The following is a 15977-nucleotide window of genomic DNA, read 5'->3' on the forward strand; positions in this document are numbered from 1 at the left end:
GTCGGAATAGCTGGGCGACTACTGGGTACTGCGGAGAGCTAGCTCCAACAGGCAGCCTATCGAAGCTTTTCCGACAGTCAGACGCCGTGAGACGGCCCTCTCGGGACAAAGACGATGCGATGCCTGCATCAGCAGCAGTCGGTGGTCGCTGATTGGCCAATGCGATGCGCGGGGCACTTGCCGATGCCCGCGGTGCCGAGTGTCCGACGACGCAATGCTGCCTCAGGCACAGCCTGATGGATATCCGACCGGAGTACGGATTACCAACGCCGGCCCTGCATTGGGCTGACGGGCGGGCTGGCGGGTTGGCGGGCGGGCCGCTGGCGGCGCCTGCCTTGAGGACCATGGGGGCCGCGCAGAAGAGCGCGCCGGCTAACGCAAGTGCGAGATAGGACATGTGTTGCGCGCAGCGCGGGAGCTAAGTAGAGACAGACTCTTTGTTGGGGGTACGTCATCGTCAGCCGCAGCCCTGCTTTTTTTTTGAGTCACCGCCCGGTCGCTCTTTCAACACCAAACTCATAGCTGCAGCTCGCCTGCCTGCCTGCCGCGCCCGCACGTGTCGGAGCCTAGTGCGCGTCCAGCAGCCCCCAGCGACAAGCGATCGCGGCGCCGGCCGTACCCGCTGCTGGGCTGCACAACCCACGCCCCAGCATCGCCCACGTGGAGCACTACTGGCATTCCGGGCCCGTCGGCATCGCACTGCGCGCAGCGTCAATCCGGAGGCTTTGCTGCCACGCCTCCTGAGTTTGCACGTCGGCCGCATTCTACGTGTCGATCGTTTTCCTCCACCCGCCCAAGCACGCCGTGCATCCCCGCTCGTCATTGGCCCACCGCCTCGTCTCCGACCGCTGCAAGCGCACCAAACCAGCAGTGCTTGGGCTCTCCTCCAGGCCTCTTTGCTGTCCTCCCGGACATGGAGGGTCTTCACCGTGGCCATGGCGCTCTCGCTGCTATAGTCGCTGCAATGCTGTTCGTCCCAAACGGCCTCGCCTCCATTCTTAAGCCGCGGTTTTTCTCAACTCTCACCTCCGTCAATGCGTCTTCATCGCCGTCCTCTCCCGAGTCCGAGGGTCTTTTTCTCTCCCTGCTCAGCCGGTTGCTCGCCCTGGTGGGGGTCGATCCTGCCCGTCCACTGACCATTTCGGACATGGCCAAAATCTCCCTACTTTGTGGCTTGGTGCCCGGCCTGCTGCTTCACAGGCATCGTGCACAAACTGTGGGGAAAGGGCGTGACGGCGACAGCGCTTCCGGCAGCGTCTCAGATACCATTGGCCTAGGTGGGGAACGCATGATGTTTGGAGGTCACACGCTAACCCCTGTTACCAGATGCTGTGGCTACGGACCCCGGCTTGCTGAAGAAGCACTCGACATACAAGTCTTACACTGTCTCCAGTACTGGCTGGACATACCCATCGGTCCGCACCTTCTATCGACCACACCCCCAGAGCGATAAACTTCCTAAGAAGCCAGCCCCACTCCCGTTGTTTGTTTTCGTCCATGGGCTTGGTGGCTGTGCTGCCCAGTTTCAATCCCTCCTTACCAGTCTGGTCAACCTGGCCCCGTGCCTGGCCATAGACTTTCCAGGCTGCGGCCTTTCCAAGTTTGCGCCAAAGAGCCCTGGCGCCTATCATGTCAATGCACTTGCCGCCCTCCTCGAGACCGTGGTCGATGAACACCGTGACAAAGAAGCCGGTCAAGGTGTGATCTTCATCGGACATAGCCTCGGCTGTTCGATATCTGCCTATCTGGCGTCATCGTCGGCTCCTGAACCCCGGCCTCTTTCTGAGCATGTGCTGGGTTTCATCGCCATCTGCCCCAAGGCGGAGCCTCCAACCGAGGAAGAGGCAGCTAAGTTCAACAAGCTGCTGAACATCCCCAATCCGATCTTCGATCTATGGCGCCGCTGGGATAGACGAGGCGGAACAGAGAGTGCCAGCGTACGGAGATTTGTTGGCCCCGACGCCGATTTGGAGACGAAGAAGCTTCAAGTTCGTTTCAATAAGCAAAGCCGCACACCCGTGTGGAAAAACATGGCTCGAGGGACGCTCCCGAGAACATGGTGCCAAGATCACTCCGGAATCATAGCCAAAAAGGAGGAAGGCATGCCGGGGAAGGAGGTGTGGGCAGGCCTCGATATGCCAGTCTTCCTCGTCGCTGGAGAAGCGGACCCTGTCACCCCGCCGAACGAGATCCGTAAAATCGCAACTTTCATGGGTAGAGGTGTTGGGCTTGCGCGGGAAAAAGGGGCAGAAGTTGTAGTCGACACGGCAGCTCCGGTCGATCTCACCAGTGCGAACGGATCGCCACAAACTTACAGAACCGGTTCGGAAACACTTCTCGATAGCCTCGACACCGACTCAATTCCGCCGCTCGATGTCTCAATAACAACTGATGGAGAAGCTTCAGTAACTCTGAAGCCCAAGGCAAGATGCCTCAAAACTGCCATCCTCCCTTCGCCCGCTTCCCACGCCCTGCTCTACGCACCAACAACGGCGAGAACTCTGGCGGGCCTTATTCAGGGCTTTCTCGCCGACCGGGTTGACAAGAGGCTTTCCCTTGGCTGGCAACTCAAGTATCTCACCACCGAAGGGAAATGGGATGTCAAGAACCTGAAGAAATGGCAGGCCGTCACTCCAGTCTCAGAGCCTATCGGTGGTGTTTTCCGTGCAATGAAAACGCTACGAGAGGTTGATTCTGCACATTGTCCCCGGATCTTTGTGCAAGAATGGCAAGGAAAGATCCGCGCCGTCGTTGATATCAGCCACGAAAGCCCGGTCTATGATCCCAAAGGCCTGGAGAATGGGGGCATTCAGTACCACAAATTCCCAACCGTCTCCAAACTTCCGCCGACGGAAGACGAGGTCAAGCAGTTCATCACCTTGATCGACAGGCTTCGCGGTGAGAATGCTGGCGTTCCTCGCGAGAAAGCATCGTACAACCTACCGTTGATCGGCGTGCACTGTCATTACGGGTTCAACAGGACGGGCTTTTTCATTGTATGCTATCTGGTGGAGCGGCTCGAGTGGACGCTACAGAATGCGATCAATGAGTTTGCGAAGAAGAGGTCGCCGGGGATCAGACATGAGCACTTCATTGACACCTTGTTCGTTCGTTATCACACTGGATTGAAGCGGGAACCGACTTTGTAATATTGGATATGATTAGATTGGGGAGGCGTTCGGGAAGGATTGTCGGGAGATACCAGGTTTGGACGGGTTTGGCGAGTCCCTGTACATTTCCTTTTGATATATACCATGTCCGATTTGATTAAATGATTTGACTCGATTCCTAAACGTATTCGATGGGTGAGCGTGATGTGTTGCTTCGCAAGTGCGTTGCTGCCAGCGGGAGTTCGGAATTTTCAGTACTACTCTCATGAAGTGGCCTTCATACCGCACTGCATATTTTTTTTTTTTTTTAAGTTTATTGGAATCTAGGAAATTTCTGGCGTTAGTGGTTGAAGGGGTCTGCCGAGCGCGGAGGTGATGGGTGGTGCTGCTTCGGGAGGTCACGTGGCGCGCTAATAGGGCTTAGCGAGGTGGCATCGCACTGCACCCAATTTCGCGACGACCAACGACCGACGACAGCAGCAGCGACAACCACCGTAGTCTCAGCCCAACCACCGCTCCCACGACCCCCCACCAACCTCAGTCAAAATGGAGAACGAACGCGGCGAGCTCGTCGACCTGTGAGTCTTTTCCCTCGCAGCGGCACTCTTTTGCTTTCCTGCATGACCGGGAGTGCACCCGCAGAACACGGCGCAACTGACATTTCTCCCACCAGCTACGTCCCCCGCAAGTGCTCGGCCACCAACCGCATCATCCAGGCCAAGGACCACGCTTCCGTCCAGATCTCCGTCGGCAAGGTCGATGAGAACGGCCGCTACACCGGCGAGAACCAGACCTACGCCCTCTGCGGTTTCGTCCGCGCCATGGGCGAGAGCGACGACTCCATCAACCGTTTGACTCAGCGCGACGGTTTCCTCAAGAATGTCTGGAGCGCCAGCCGGTAAATGCTGGGTCGAGAGGAGAGGGTTTCATCGGAAAAATGGTACGTACAGACCATCCGGACCAGATCGACTGTTGGGAGGAACACGCAAAGAGGAAGAAAAGAAAGACGTTGGCGAGGGACAAGGCGGGACAGTGAACTCGGAACTAACAGCCTTCGTCTCAGGCAATGCTCCTTCATTCGGTGTAAACGGTTTCGGGGATTCGGTAGCGTTGCTGGCTGCATACCAAGAGGAGCCTTCCGGATAAGAAGGCTTTGGCGCTGTAGTTAGGAAGACAACTCCAGTGCACCCTGACGAATTTTTTGACGATCTCGGTGATTCGGCAGCGACGAGAACCCCAAGAATTCAAAAAAGAATTCCTCACGCCAGAACAATTCATTCTTGTTGACACATCACCGCGTTAGCCAGTGCCGCATTGAGGTCGCCCCGTTCGTCAAGCTCGATTACAACCTTTCCCCTGCGTGCTCCCCAAAATCCTTCTCTGTTCCCGGTTTAGGCCATACTTTTGCGTGCGCCGGCGGACCAAGACTTCCTCATTCAGACCTTTCAGAGATGGTTGTCCCGACGGGCAGCCTCCTGAGCTGGGTCGCATGAGCGAGGAGGCAGTGTACTTCAGCGCCGCAGATCAACACGCCTATGAAGAGCTGCTGGGGCTGAGATTCGCTCATGTGGCACAGATACGGGCGAGACATTCTTAATCAGCGAGCTACATTGCCTTTATTTTTTTTTTTTCAGTCTAAGCCCAGGTTGTGCGTCCCAACCTTTTGATCCGACTGCAAGAGGGGTGCCAAGGCCTATTGTGATCTTGGACTTGGGCAACACCTTCACGTGCAACCCCCGAAATCGACAGACCAACCTGAACCAGGAGGGCCCGCAAACTCGAACTCATTATGTCAATTTACGATATCGTGGATAGCAAAGTCTGATAAGCTCACAGTGCCTATCAGGTTTCCGAGATGGGAAGTTTTGAATGGATTCTCAAATTTCAACTATTCATCCGTTCTTTGCTCGCCGCTACCGAAACACATCCGTCCCCCTTTCTACGATGAAGGCGCGGTACAGTTCACGCCCAGGCTCGCCTCATCGATGTTGCTGCAGGTGAACAGGTTGGTGCCGGAGGGGCTGACGACGTCGATGTTCTCGAGGGTGATGTTGCTGCAGACGGAGGGGCTGGAGCAGACCAGGTAGCCGACGCGGGGGTCGTACTTGTCGGAGGTGGTGCCCTCGAAGTTCTTGACGACGATGTTGGAGATGGTGAGGTTGGAGGGGAACTCGTTGCACAGGGTCAGGTTCTTCTGGCCGTAGCACTGGGTGATTTCGACGGCGTAGTCGACGTTGGCGACCTTCATGGTGTCGTAGGTGATGTTGTTGACGCTGCCGAGGCCGCCGCCGCCCTGGAGGTCGCCGGACAGCGAGGCGGGGCTGCCGGGCCACACCTTGATGCGGGCGCCGTCGGAGGCGTCGCTCATGCTGACGTTGTAGACGTAGACGTTCTCGACGATGTCGACCTCGCCGGCGTACTGGCCCAGCGAGCCGACGCTGATGCCGTGGCTGCCGTTGCACCACAGGTTCTGCACGACGATCTCGGTGCTGTTGGGCTTGAAGGAGACGCAGTCGTCGCCGTTGTTGATGTGGCTGTCCTGGATGACGATGTTGGTGCTGCGGTACGTGTCCCAGCCGTCCGTGTTCTTGGCCGGGTTGGACGAGACGCTGCCGCCGGCGATGTCGATGTTGGAGAAGACGACGTCGCTGCTGTTGACGACCAGGTTGTACCACTGCGGGCTGTAGCGCAGGTTGATGTCGCTGATGGAGCCGCCCTTGAGCCCGATGGTGCCGAAGAGGATGGGCCGCAGGATGTAGATGTCCTCGGCGTACAGGTCGTACCAGGCCTGGCCGTTGCCGTCCAGGGTGCCGCCGCCGTAGACGTTGACGTCCTCGCCGCCCAGCTGGAAGAAGGTGGTGGCGTTCTGGAAGGTCTGGTTGAAGGCGTTGGCCTGCCAGTAGTCGGTGTCGTCGGTGAATTTGACCGTGCCCTCGATGGCTGCAGGATGCTGTCAGTGTTGTTCCAAGGGTATGTACATTGCTCCCCTGCGATTGGCTTTTTCTTTTCAAGCTCCTAGCTCTCGCGTACGGTCTCGGCTTTCATTCTTTCTCTCTCTCTCTCTCTTTTTTTTTGTTGGCGGATTTTTACGAATGAAGTCATTGACTTACCCCAATCGACATGCTTAAGGAAGGTCAGATCCAAAGCTGTACCAACGGTGTAGGTGGTGTTCGCGGACATGACCACGGTGCCGCCCGGGCTGCAGCTCTGGAAGGCTTCTAGAATGGCGGGGCCATCGTCGGAGCCGTCGCCGGCGGAGGTGACGACGCAAGTCCTGTTCCTCGCCGGGGAGTCGGGCATGGGCCTGTAGGCGGGCTGCGGGCCTATAGAGACAGCGCTGCGTAGCTTCGCATGGTGGTGGACGGCGGGCGAGGCCAGAGATGCGGCGGCATTCAGGAACAGGAGAGCAACGGCGGCACCGGGCAACATGGCGGGCGACAATTGCAGAGGAGCGGTGGGGTGGTGAGCAGAGCATTGGCGGGGCGCGGTCAGTATTTATGGGCTGCAATCTCGCCAATGCGCTGGTTTGTCCGTGTCGTGGATAGGGCCCCGGTCGTGGAGGATTGAGCAAAAGCTGCAACGAGTAAGGCGGGCGCGCGGGCTCTCCGCATTTCCCAGCTCGCAAGTGCCGTGCGCGGGCGTGGCGCTGCGGGCCATTGGTGGACAATATCTCCTCCGCACAATTACCCCAGAGAAGGCGGCGTGCCCAGGCGAAGGCAATGCCGACAGACGGAGGACAGCCAAGTCCGGGGAAGAAGGAGCGCCAGAGGCTTGACGACAGCTCTGCTGCTGGCTCCGGTGTCTGCGGGCCGCGTCGATAAAAGGGGCAGTTTCGCGCGTCTCAGATATAGAGGTCGGCAAAGCTTGCTTAGTCAGAGCCCACGTCGCTTCCACGTCGCTTCCACTGCACCCACGTCGTGTCACTTTTCACTTTTGCAATCTCCTGTCTCCCTCCATGACTGACCCAGTGACCCGGTTATCTGCGCCGCAGCCCTCCACGCCCGGCTTTCTCTTGCACGCTATGGATGCTGCACCTCACCACAGCTGGCAAAGCAGTGTATCGACACCATCTCCGCGCCTTCTGAGACGAGGCAACCTTTACTCGCTGCGGGGAAAGAGGCAAATGCTCGAATCTTGACCAGAACCAGAGACAATTGCATTGACCGACGCGCGACACGCAATGTGCCTTCCCAAGGCTCCGAGGAACAGCTCACACCACTGCTTTGTTTTCCGAGCACCTGCGCAGCTGGCCAACATGGAGCCATACGGAGTCGCATGTCGCACACATCGGGCATCAGCGGGTGCAACTTTCAAAGCGCACGCGGTCGCCAGCTTTGCATGTTACAGTCCGCTTAGTAAACTCATGTCGCAGCCCATCACGTCCACGCTCCAAAGTGCCATGGACGCGTTAAAAATCAAGCTTTCTATTCTCAACATACCTTTGGATGGGCTGGTTGTTCTCGGCCAGCATCACTGCTCTCCAGCATACTCGTTTGTAGCTGTCGAGCACCTGGCTTTGTCTTGACGCCAAGTGTGAGCCTCCATCATCACACCTCATGCAATCATCGAGTGACTTACACCGGCCTTGTAGCGAGCCAGCGGCAGAACTTCAGGAGATGTGGAATCTTTCCTAAATGGTGAGACAGGGCATTGCACACTTGGAATAGAACCAGAGCGTGTCATTCATCTGCCCGATACGTCATTTCCCATTACCGGCTCTCTGGGATGCACTGAAATACACGTGGACAGCATCATCGTGCTTCTTTTGCGCCTACGCTGACACGGCATCTCCAAGACATGCCCACATGCATGTCGCGGACGGCTGCAGGGCCATGTCGCCCCAACGCTTTCACAATTATCTTGTAGCCTGGGATCCCCAAAGCCCGCGTCTTTCACCTTGCAGTTCCAGCGCCTGCGCCATCATCGTGTCAATAGGTGCCTGCAGGCGAGCTAGACCTATCTGTTTCCGATCTGCGTCCTCCTAACCCCAACGTGTCGGGAAGGAAACGCAAGGGCATGGCTCTGGATGCGGTGAGAGAAACATATCAATATGCACGTGCGACACGCGGCGTCTTGTTAGGCTCTGAGCGACGCTCGCTGGGCTGGCGCAAAGAAAACATCGCTCAGTGCACACATGCCAAGTGCTCGAAGATGGAGAGCTTGGGCCATTTCTGGAATGCATCTCGTTTGTCAGAACTGCAACACCACCGCGGATCACCTTTGATCATGTAATTCAGTGAAGCTGATCATCTCCCATACATTGATCCGACTACAAACCTTTATATGTGGGTGATGCGCCAAGACCGACCACTTGCAGTTTTTCAACGCATGTTGCAAGCGCATGTCAATCAATTGCTTCTGTGCTTGCTCTACTACCGAAGGGCCAGCTCCAGCTCCAGACGAGATGAAGGAACGAAAGCAAGCAAGGAAATAAATCCACAACATGAGAACACTACTACATTTGTTCGGGGGGAGCAGTACAGACTTGTACATACATAGACGACCTGTCATCCGCGTGGCATTGAAGTACGCGAGAACACCAAAGGGGACAGAGATGTCGCAACGCTACACGTTCGGGATAACATGCAGTCAAACAAGACGGGAAGAAAGCTGTTTACGCGTCACTTGTCAGACGATACCGAAAATGTGGCTATAGAAAACATACTAACTGCCAAAAAAAAAAAAAAGACATGGTACGGGTAGACGGTCGTGCGTGACATGGGAACTGCTCGAGGGGGGGTATGTGCGAAAAGACCAAAAGACGTCATAGCGAGATAGGATCGAAAGCCAGAGGGGAAGCGAGAGGACCGATGGAGAAAGCACTGGATGGGGTTTCAACATGACCAACGAAGACGATTGAACAGGGAGACTTGCGCAAAGTAGAGACCCCCTCGTGGTATCCCTACGCCTTCCTACATCATAGCACCCTCCACCTCGAAGAAAGTCGTGGGTGGAGGCGGCATCAAGTGGCCCTCAGGGTCTATGTCCAAGCCTCCTGGGTTGTTGGCTGGAGTGGGGGGGTCACCCCCGTCAGACGGCGATGGGGTATGGGAGGGTGTAAGGCCCACGCACCCATTACCAAGCTGACCCCCGGCGAAGAAGCCGGTAGTGGGGGCAAACAGCGATGGCACGTCTGACATGGTATTGCAGCCCCAGCTTTGATCTTGCATCGGACTCTGAGGGAACGACTGGTAAGGGGTGAGAGCAGCAGGCGAAAGTGATGTGCACCTCGATTCTGAAGCCTCCGACTGCCCGAGGTCGTGTTGCATGTAATCGCGCAGGGGATAGACGTAAGGTGCGTGCGGCCCTTCATGGATCGGGGCCAGCATGTATGGGTTCGAGCAGGCTTCGTCTTCTGGATTCAGCGACGCGTCGCAGACGATACCGAGCCCTTGTTCAAACAGGTCCTGCTCAGACTGCTGTCGCTGCTGCACCTGCCGTCTTTCGGTAGACCGTTTCGTTGCGTCACCGCCCCTCGCCCCGGCGGCCTGTCTCTGGGCGGATGGGCGATGGTTGGGGTTGTGAGAATGCTTCGAGCCCCGTTTGTGCTGCTCCTTCTTGCGATAACGTGTCGTCGACTTGACGCCCTCGCGAATCGCTTCGCTGGTGAGACACCACATGTTGGTCTTCTTCGAATCCTCCCCGGCCGGCTGCTCAACCTTCTGAAAGGCCTGCGACACTTTTGGTTAGCTGGTCCGCGCCAAGTGTGGGGAAGGGCTGGGATGCTCACGCCATTCATCGAGAGGTTGTGCCGGATGCTGTTCTGCCATCCTTTGGTGTTGCTCTCTTTGGGCTTGTCCGTGTAGCGCTTGAACCAGTCATAGATGTCGCGTAACACCATCGTATGGTCCGGCCTCTCCATGAGCGCTCGGTAGATGAGCTTCGCGTACGGCTCGTTCTTGTCATCGGTCCTGTCGTCCTGCTCGTTTTCAAGGCAGCTGCGGTCGTCATAGAGCGCCTGACCAAAGTCTTGCTTCAGATGGTAGTCTGGGGTGTTGCGGAAAGGCAGTCCATGCGAAGGGGGCGTCGGATAGAAGCCAGTGTCGGCGGGCGGGGACTGACTCCTGCCGGCGAATTCCATCTGGTAGCCGTGACTGGGGAAGCAGAAGCCTTGCTGTTGGCCGGGAAACTGATAGCCGGGCGGAAAGCAGATGTCGGACAGCTGCCCCGAGCCCAAGTTGGAGAGAGTCCGGGGACAGGTCGGATCATGCTCAGGCGAGACATAGTGGCACTCGGGGTATGGATACTGCAGCTGCGGCGCATAGCCGAGGGCGTCGGGCGGCGCGGGCGGACGCGATGCTGCGGCGGGCTGGTAATTGGAGAAGTCAGGGTGCTGGCACGGGTAGTCGTAGTCCATGAGCGAGGTGTCCGAGGCACCCGATGAGGGGTTTCTGAAGAGCTGCTCATGGTCCTCGAATGGCTGCGGCGGAGCATTCTCCTGCTTGAGGGGAACCAACAAGGCTGACGACGGCATGGCAGAAGGCGAGGTTTGGCGGACGGAAACGTGCGAGAGGAAAGAGGATCTGGACGTGTCACTCCTAAAGGGCATCTGAAATTGCTCCGGCCGAAGCTGGCGAGGGGAGTCCGGAACTGTCATGATACACCGTGACTGCGTTGGAGGAGGCGCAGCGCGTGTGCAGTAGGCGGGGCCGGTTCCAACCGTGACACTAGCCTGTTGTGGAGGGTGGGAAGGGGGGTGGGTGGAAGAATTCCAGAACACAGCAACAGGCGACCAGTGGGACCTTTCTATTGGAGTCGGATCGGGGGAGAGTCCGGCAGCAGGCCGCTTCCAGGCGATGCCATCACCCGCCCAGCGTGGCCAGCGCACAAAGTATGTGCACAAACAAATGCAGCCTGAGTCTCGCACGCCCCCCTTCCGCCCAGGGCAGCGCTTTGTTAAGCCCGGTCAGCTAGGCAGCGGGACCTGCGCCAGCCATGACGCCCGGCCGGACCGGTGGGCCCATTGGCTCAGCCTGCTGGAGTTGGCGACGGCATTACACACCGCCAACGGCATGCTGCAGTGGACCGTCGCCGCTGGTCAACCCTTCTGCAGCCACGCATACACGCAGGGGTAGAAGGCACCGCCCGCCCGCCGCTGTTTCTAGAAGCCTTCGGTTCGCCCTAACGCCCCATGCAATTTGATATTCCGGCACGGACTATGCCTCCGGTGGCACAGAGCCTGCGGCCCGCTGCGAGCTCGCCATGTCCGCCGGCGCCGGACCACTGCTTCCACCACACCTGCCCCCAGCCGTCACTGTCCATGCCGTGTTTGGGCTTGCTGGGAGGTTGCCATTCACCACAAGCGCTTGCGCTGAGGGTTCGACAGGCATAGCGTTGCCTTGTGTGACACGGCAAAGCAGCTGATCACTGCCCGTTGAAATGTACCGATTGCGACTGCTGAATCCCAAACGTTGAAAGGTCTATTTTGTCAGACCTTCTACCATACACGAAAGCTGGACGTCTTACTGGCCAAGGGAATGCAGGGAAATGGCCCGAGCCATGTGACATCCGACACCACGTTATGCACCACGCCTGCGCAGCGCCCATTGGATCAACGGAGTTTCATGCTGCATTGCCGCGGCCGCTACCAACGGCAATCCGTGTTTTCTGGAGCCCTGACCTGACGCCTCTCCGAACCCGGAAAAGTCTCCACGTTCCACCAATGGTGCTTTACAACGGCACACAGGGTGCTTGCATGGTAGTGACGTTGACACAATTGGCCGAGCCCGCCGTCTCCAACCGACCGGAACGGGAAGCGGGACAACACGTCTTATTTACGGTAGTAGATCTGTTGTCTATTAGCAGACGGCACCAATGACCTGCACGGCAGCCCGGTACGAGCGGACAATGGCGGCGTACCTTCTTGAACTGAAAGTGAAGCTGCAAGATTCCCTGTCCGCCCTATCAGTATCACTACACACAACATCACCGCCACTAAAACCCGAGTGGCGCCCCGCTCCATGGGAAGCCTTACCTTGTCGAAACTACTCCTAAACCCCCGTTCCCGTTTCGCGCTATAGTCCCATTCTTTATCGACGATTCGGAATGCGATGTCCTCGTACGGCGGCCCGGCAATGAAGCGGATCAAGCATGTGTCTTCCTCGCCAGCCGGGGCGAATGATTGCCCGCGTTTTCGTCCGTTCTCCCGTTCAATGCGATACGTTGGGGCTTTGGTCTTGTCGATCAGGTCGGGATAGAAGACGTTGAACTTGTAGCCCTGAACCACCTTGGGCGGGGGATTGTCGTGGTCGTAATGCGTCTGGTTGTACTTATTCCACTCATAGCCCATCTGGACCCGGTTGAAGTAGCGTGGTTTGCGCGGCCGGTACTTGTCGGCCCACCGCGACTTGTTCGGCGTGATGACCTCCTCCTCGCCATTGAAGATCTCCTCATTCTCACTGACGCCCCGAGCGACCTCACGTTCGTACAGTGTTTGCGTGGCGTGTGAAAAGTCTTCGTTTCGCGTCGCGAACCTTGAGACTCCTGGCGCGCTTCCCGCGTCCGCTGGCTTGGACTGTATCGTGGGCGCAGCCTTGTCAGGGCCGGATTGTTTGTAAGGTACGTATCCCAGCTTCAAGACCTTGCGCCGATCTTCAGCCTGCACAAGTTAGCCCTGGAGGAAACAACATGGTTCCATGCCACCAACTCACAATCTTATCCAGAAAGGCCTTCTCATCCACAGACTCAAGCGCCTTGTCCTCAGAGCGCAGTTTCAAGAACGGCTCCGGATCTATCGCCTGTATGTACGCCACAGTAGACGGAGATGCCGAGTTCGAGCCCAGAATCCCCCGCAGCTTGTCCTGCACCACAAGTGCTTCTTGCTCCTGTTGCTTGCGCAGCCCTTGCAACCGACTGTTGATGATAGTCTGAGACAAGCGCCGGAGCTTCGCCTTCGCTTTCCACACAAGGAGGCTTTTCAGGAGGTGTTCCCAGTAATCAACGTCGATGGGCTCGTTGGAGTCGAGTTTTCTCCGGATCTGCTTTTCGAGTGCTTCGAGCTCTTCGAGTGATTTCGGGCTGAGGAGGCGATCAACGTCGGCCGCAACGGAGCTCACGCCACGCGCTTCTCGAGCGGAGGACTTGGACTGCTGGCGGCGGTCTTTGCAGATAACCTTCATAGTCTGGATGGGATCAGCCATCTGCGGCGCATATGCAATTCGGGCGACGACGTACCTGCCAGAACTCCTTGTTCTTCCTGTCCGTCTCGAGAGTCAGATATGTATCGATGTCGTTTTCCAGCTCCTCCATCTGCTTCTCGTCCAGGGACTCGAGCACGCCTTCGGGGTCGACAATGTCCAGGTCGGTATCGTCATCCTCGTCCAAGACGTCTTGAGTGCCGTCGATGACGCGGAGAGTGACGGCAAGCCAGTCGATGGGCTTCGCGCGGCCGCCCTTGACGCGGATGGCGGCCTTTTTCTTGGCCTGCTGCAGGACAAAGCGATCCTCGCCGGCAACCCATTCTTCTTCTTGCGTGTCGGCGGAGCGCTTGCTGGGGACAGTTGACGCAGGCTTTCGGCGGGGGCCACCTGCCGGTCGCGCACGCCACGGGGGCTGGTTCTGAGGGTCCATGGCGAGGGGCAAGGCGTTGTGCGGATTGACTGTTCCGGAGTGTGGAGCAGAAGTGGTCGAGAAGCTACTTCGCGGCGACGCGACCGAGCGTGAGCCAGGGTTGCTGCGCGCAGGCAGACGTCACGGCCGCACCGTGGGGCCTGCGCGCCAAAACACCCACACCACCTCAACCCCGCCGTTCGTCTGCCGCCACCAGCATCACGGATGGAAGTCGTCTGGAAGCCGCTCCGGGTCGACGGCGCCCCGGCATCGTGCCCGCCGCTCTTCGCAAAGACCCAGTTCACAGCCAACAGCTACGTCGTATTTCTGACGGACCTCCGCCATGTTTGGAAGGAAAGCATGGACCGGAGGAACATATGCAAACAGGCCTTGCTCGAGGAAACTCCGATTGATCCGACTGAAGATGCCACTCAGATGCATCTCCTGCTTGATCGTATTCGAGATGCTATTGAGGCCCGCGCCGGCACGCGCCGGCAGCTGCTCAAGGACATCAAGGATCCCCGCGCCCTGAGGCTTCATATCTCAGCGTCTTTGCCCGGCTCGCTTCGCGACCTCCAGTGGATGATGAACTGCAAGCGTTTGCCTCCCATATCGTTGCAGCACCATTTGGTCTCGCCCCTCATACGCAAAACCTATCATCACATGCAGCAAGTCGACGATCTCATCGCCCGACTGGCTGCCAAAGATCACGTCATTTCTAAGTTGTTGGACAGGCTCGAGGCCTCCGGTTCCGATGTCACGAGTGTCTTTCCCGGCGCGACGGGGCCTAAAGGCTCCAAGCGTTTGACGCCCAGAGAACAAGCAGCACGGCAGGTCCATGGCCTTGGCCCTTTTGATTCCAAGCGTTGGCAGCAGAGCCGCATCGAAAGTCAAACTACCCGGATGCTAGATGCAAGCTTGCACCAGGTTCTTGGGTTGTTATCTGCATCTACTGAATACGTAGATGGTGAGATGGATACAGATGACCTTTGGCCCTCCACGTTACCCTCTGCCGTCAGCGACTCTGTTGATGCATTTGGTGACAAGTTTGGCGCTGCCAGTATAGGCGGCGATGCTTCAAAGAAGGACGGAACTCCAGTGACAGAGGAGGATGAATTCGAGGTGCGCCGTGCTCAGACTTGTTCTCAGTCCTGTCTAATTCTCAGCAGCGCCAGGATACTCCTCCGAAATTGAGAAGATCCAAAGACTCACAAAAGCTTGACGGCCCTAAAATTTTGGCGCCTCTGCATCAGCGAGCTCAGAGCCGTGATCCTGACGAGACGACCGATGACGAAGACCTTGACGCGCCGTCCAGCCAATGTTTAGGAACACACAAGCCCGCATCTTTGTCAGCACCTTTGATATCCACATCACCAGAGAGGAAACCCCCGGTGATTCCGCCAAGCCCAAAGAAGCTCGGTAGACTGGGAGGAAGGACATCTAACCCGCCTGAGCAAACCCCGATGATTAGCGACACGGCAGCGGACGAGGAATCAACTGCATCCGAAACCGAAGATGAAGATGCTACAGACATTGCAAAGGCGCCCGGGCCCGTCGTTCAAACTGGCCCAAGTAGTACGGATAAACCTGCGGGAGCGTCTTCCCGCAAAGGGAAGCTCGGCGTACTTGGTGGTAAGAAGACACCGACAAGTGCAAATGGCAGCGCATCCTCGACTCCTCCGCCCGCTACGGTCTCTGTCCCAGGTGGGGTTCGCAGTATAAGCGGTGGGAACAGAACTGCGGAATCTTCGCTCGATGATTTTGGGGCGGAGAGAGCGAGTATTGATGAACGTTCACAGTTGCTGGACACAAGTTCGAATAACACGACTTCAGAAAGAAGGTCTACATCGACAGGCGACCCCAGCGTGACCGTAGAATCGGAGCAGGAGCGAGCGAACAGGAAGCGCGAAGAGCTCAAGCGCACGCTAGAGAAATCACAGGGACCAAAGAAGAAGAGAAAGTTCTAGGAAGGGAAATCGAGTTGTCAGATGATTCTGCAAATGCTCCAAGTTGTAGTCTGTAGGCTTCAAAGACGTAGCTGGTGGTGAGCGTGAGTACCATCCCAAGACTTTGTCGTCTGGGCAACCCTCCAAGCTGGAAGCTCTCTGATCTGCAATTGAGCTAACGCTGAGAAGACGTTGACCTCTGCCGCCAAACGCCGCTTTAGCTCACCATATCATGCTCGTAAGCAGCGGGCTGGCTTTGGGGCTCGGGGTGTAGAACGAGTAAGCTGCTCGGTGAATATTTCCTTACAGTAGGATAGTTGAGCCTTTCCTGTACATATGCCACTGTCAGAAGGAAGTGTTGACTGAGGCGCGG

The 15977-nt window shown here is 57.4% G+C and overlaps 6 protein-coding genes across 6 annotated transcripts; 3 read left to right on the forward strand and 3 right to left on the reverse strand.

Moving 5' to 3' along the window:
- Positions 1-964: 964 nt before the first annotated feature.
- BKCO1_1000315 (dual specificity phosphatase catalytic domain-containing protein) lies at positions 965-3149 on the forward strand (the record flags this gene model as incomplete). Its single annotated transcript, XM_020269699.1, has 2 exons — positions 965-1277; positions 1327-3149. 2 exons carry the CDS (start codon positions 965-967, stop codon positions 3147-3149), a joined length of 2136 nt encoding a protein of 711 aa, XP_020135336.1.
- Positions 3150-3656: 507 nt separating this feature from the next.
- BKCO1_1000316 (40s ribosomal protein s21) lies at positions 3657-4256 on the forward strand (the record flags this gene model as incomplete). Its single annotated transcript, XM_020269700.1, has 3 exons — positions 3657-3688; positions 3784-4008; positions 4061-4256. The coding sequence occupies 3 exons, from the start codon at positions 3657-3659 to the stop codon at positions 4254-4256; spliced, it is 453 nt and encodes a 150-aa protein (XP_020135333.1).
- A 793-nt stretch (positions 4257-5049) lies between these two features.
- Positions 5050-6539, reverse strand: BKCO1_1000317 (glycoside hydrolase family 28 protein; the record flags this gene model as incomplete). Its single annotated transcript, XM_020269701.1, has 2 exons — positions 5050-6050; positions 6221-6539. 2 exons carry the CDS (start codon positions 6537-6539, stop codon positions 5050-5052), a joined length of 1320 nt encoding a protein of 439 aa, XP_020135334.1.
- A 2483-nt stretch (positions 6540-9022) lies between these two features.
- On the reverse strand, positions 9023-10707 carry BKCO1_1000318 (forkhead domain-containing protein; the record flags this gene model as incomplete). The annotated part of the gene is made up of 2 exons (XM_020269702.1): positions 9023-9781; positions 9841-10707. 2 exons carry the CDS (start codon positions 10705-10707, stop codon positions 9023-9025), a joined length of 1626 nt encoding a protein of 541 aa, XP_020135337.1.
- A 1173-nt stretch (positions 10708-11880) lies between these two features.
- On the reverse strand, positions 11881-13679 carry BKCO1_1000319 (cactin; the record flags this gene model as incomplete). Its single annotated transcript, XM_020269703.1, has 5 exons — positions 11881-11898; positions 11970-12002; positions 12085-12708; positions 12761-13231; positions 13284-13679. 5 exons carry the CDS (start codon positions 13677-13679, stop codon positions 11881-11883), a joined length of 1542 nt encoding a protein of 513 aa, XP_020135338.1.
- Positions 13680-13883: 204 nt separating this feature from the next.
- BKCO1_1000320 (dna double-strand break repair and vj recombination xrcc4) lies at positions 13884-15625 on the forward strand (the record flags this gene model as incomplete). The annotated part of the gene is made up of 2 exons (XM_020269705.1): positions 13884-14780; positions 14828-15625. The coding sequence occupies 2 exons, from the start codon at positions 13884-13886 to the stop codon at positions 15623-15625; spliced, it is 1695 nt and encodes a 564-aa protein (XP_020135642.1).
- Positions 15626-15977: the final 352 nt, after the last annotated feature.

The sequence above is a fragment of the Diplodia corticola genome, assembly GCF_001883845.1.
Source record: "Diplodia corticola strain CBS 112549 chromosome Unknown scaffold1, whole genome shotgun sequence".
NCBI classification, from domain to species: Eukaryota; Fungi; Ascomycota; class Dothideomycetes; order Botryosphaeriales; family Botryosphaeriaceae; genus Diplodia; species Diplodia corticola.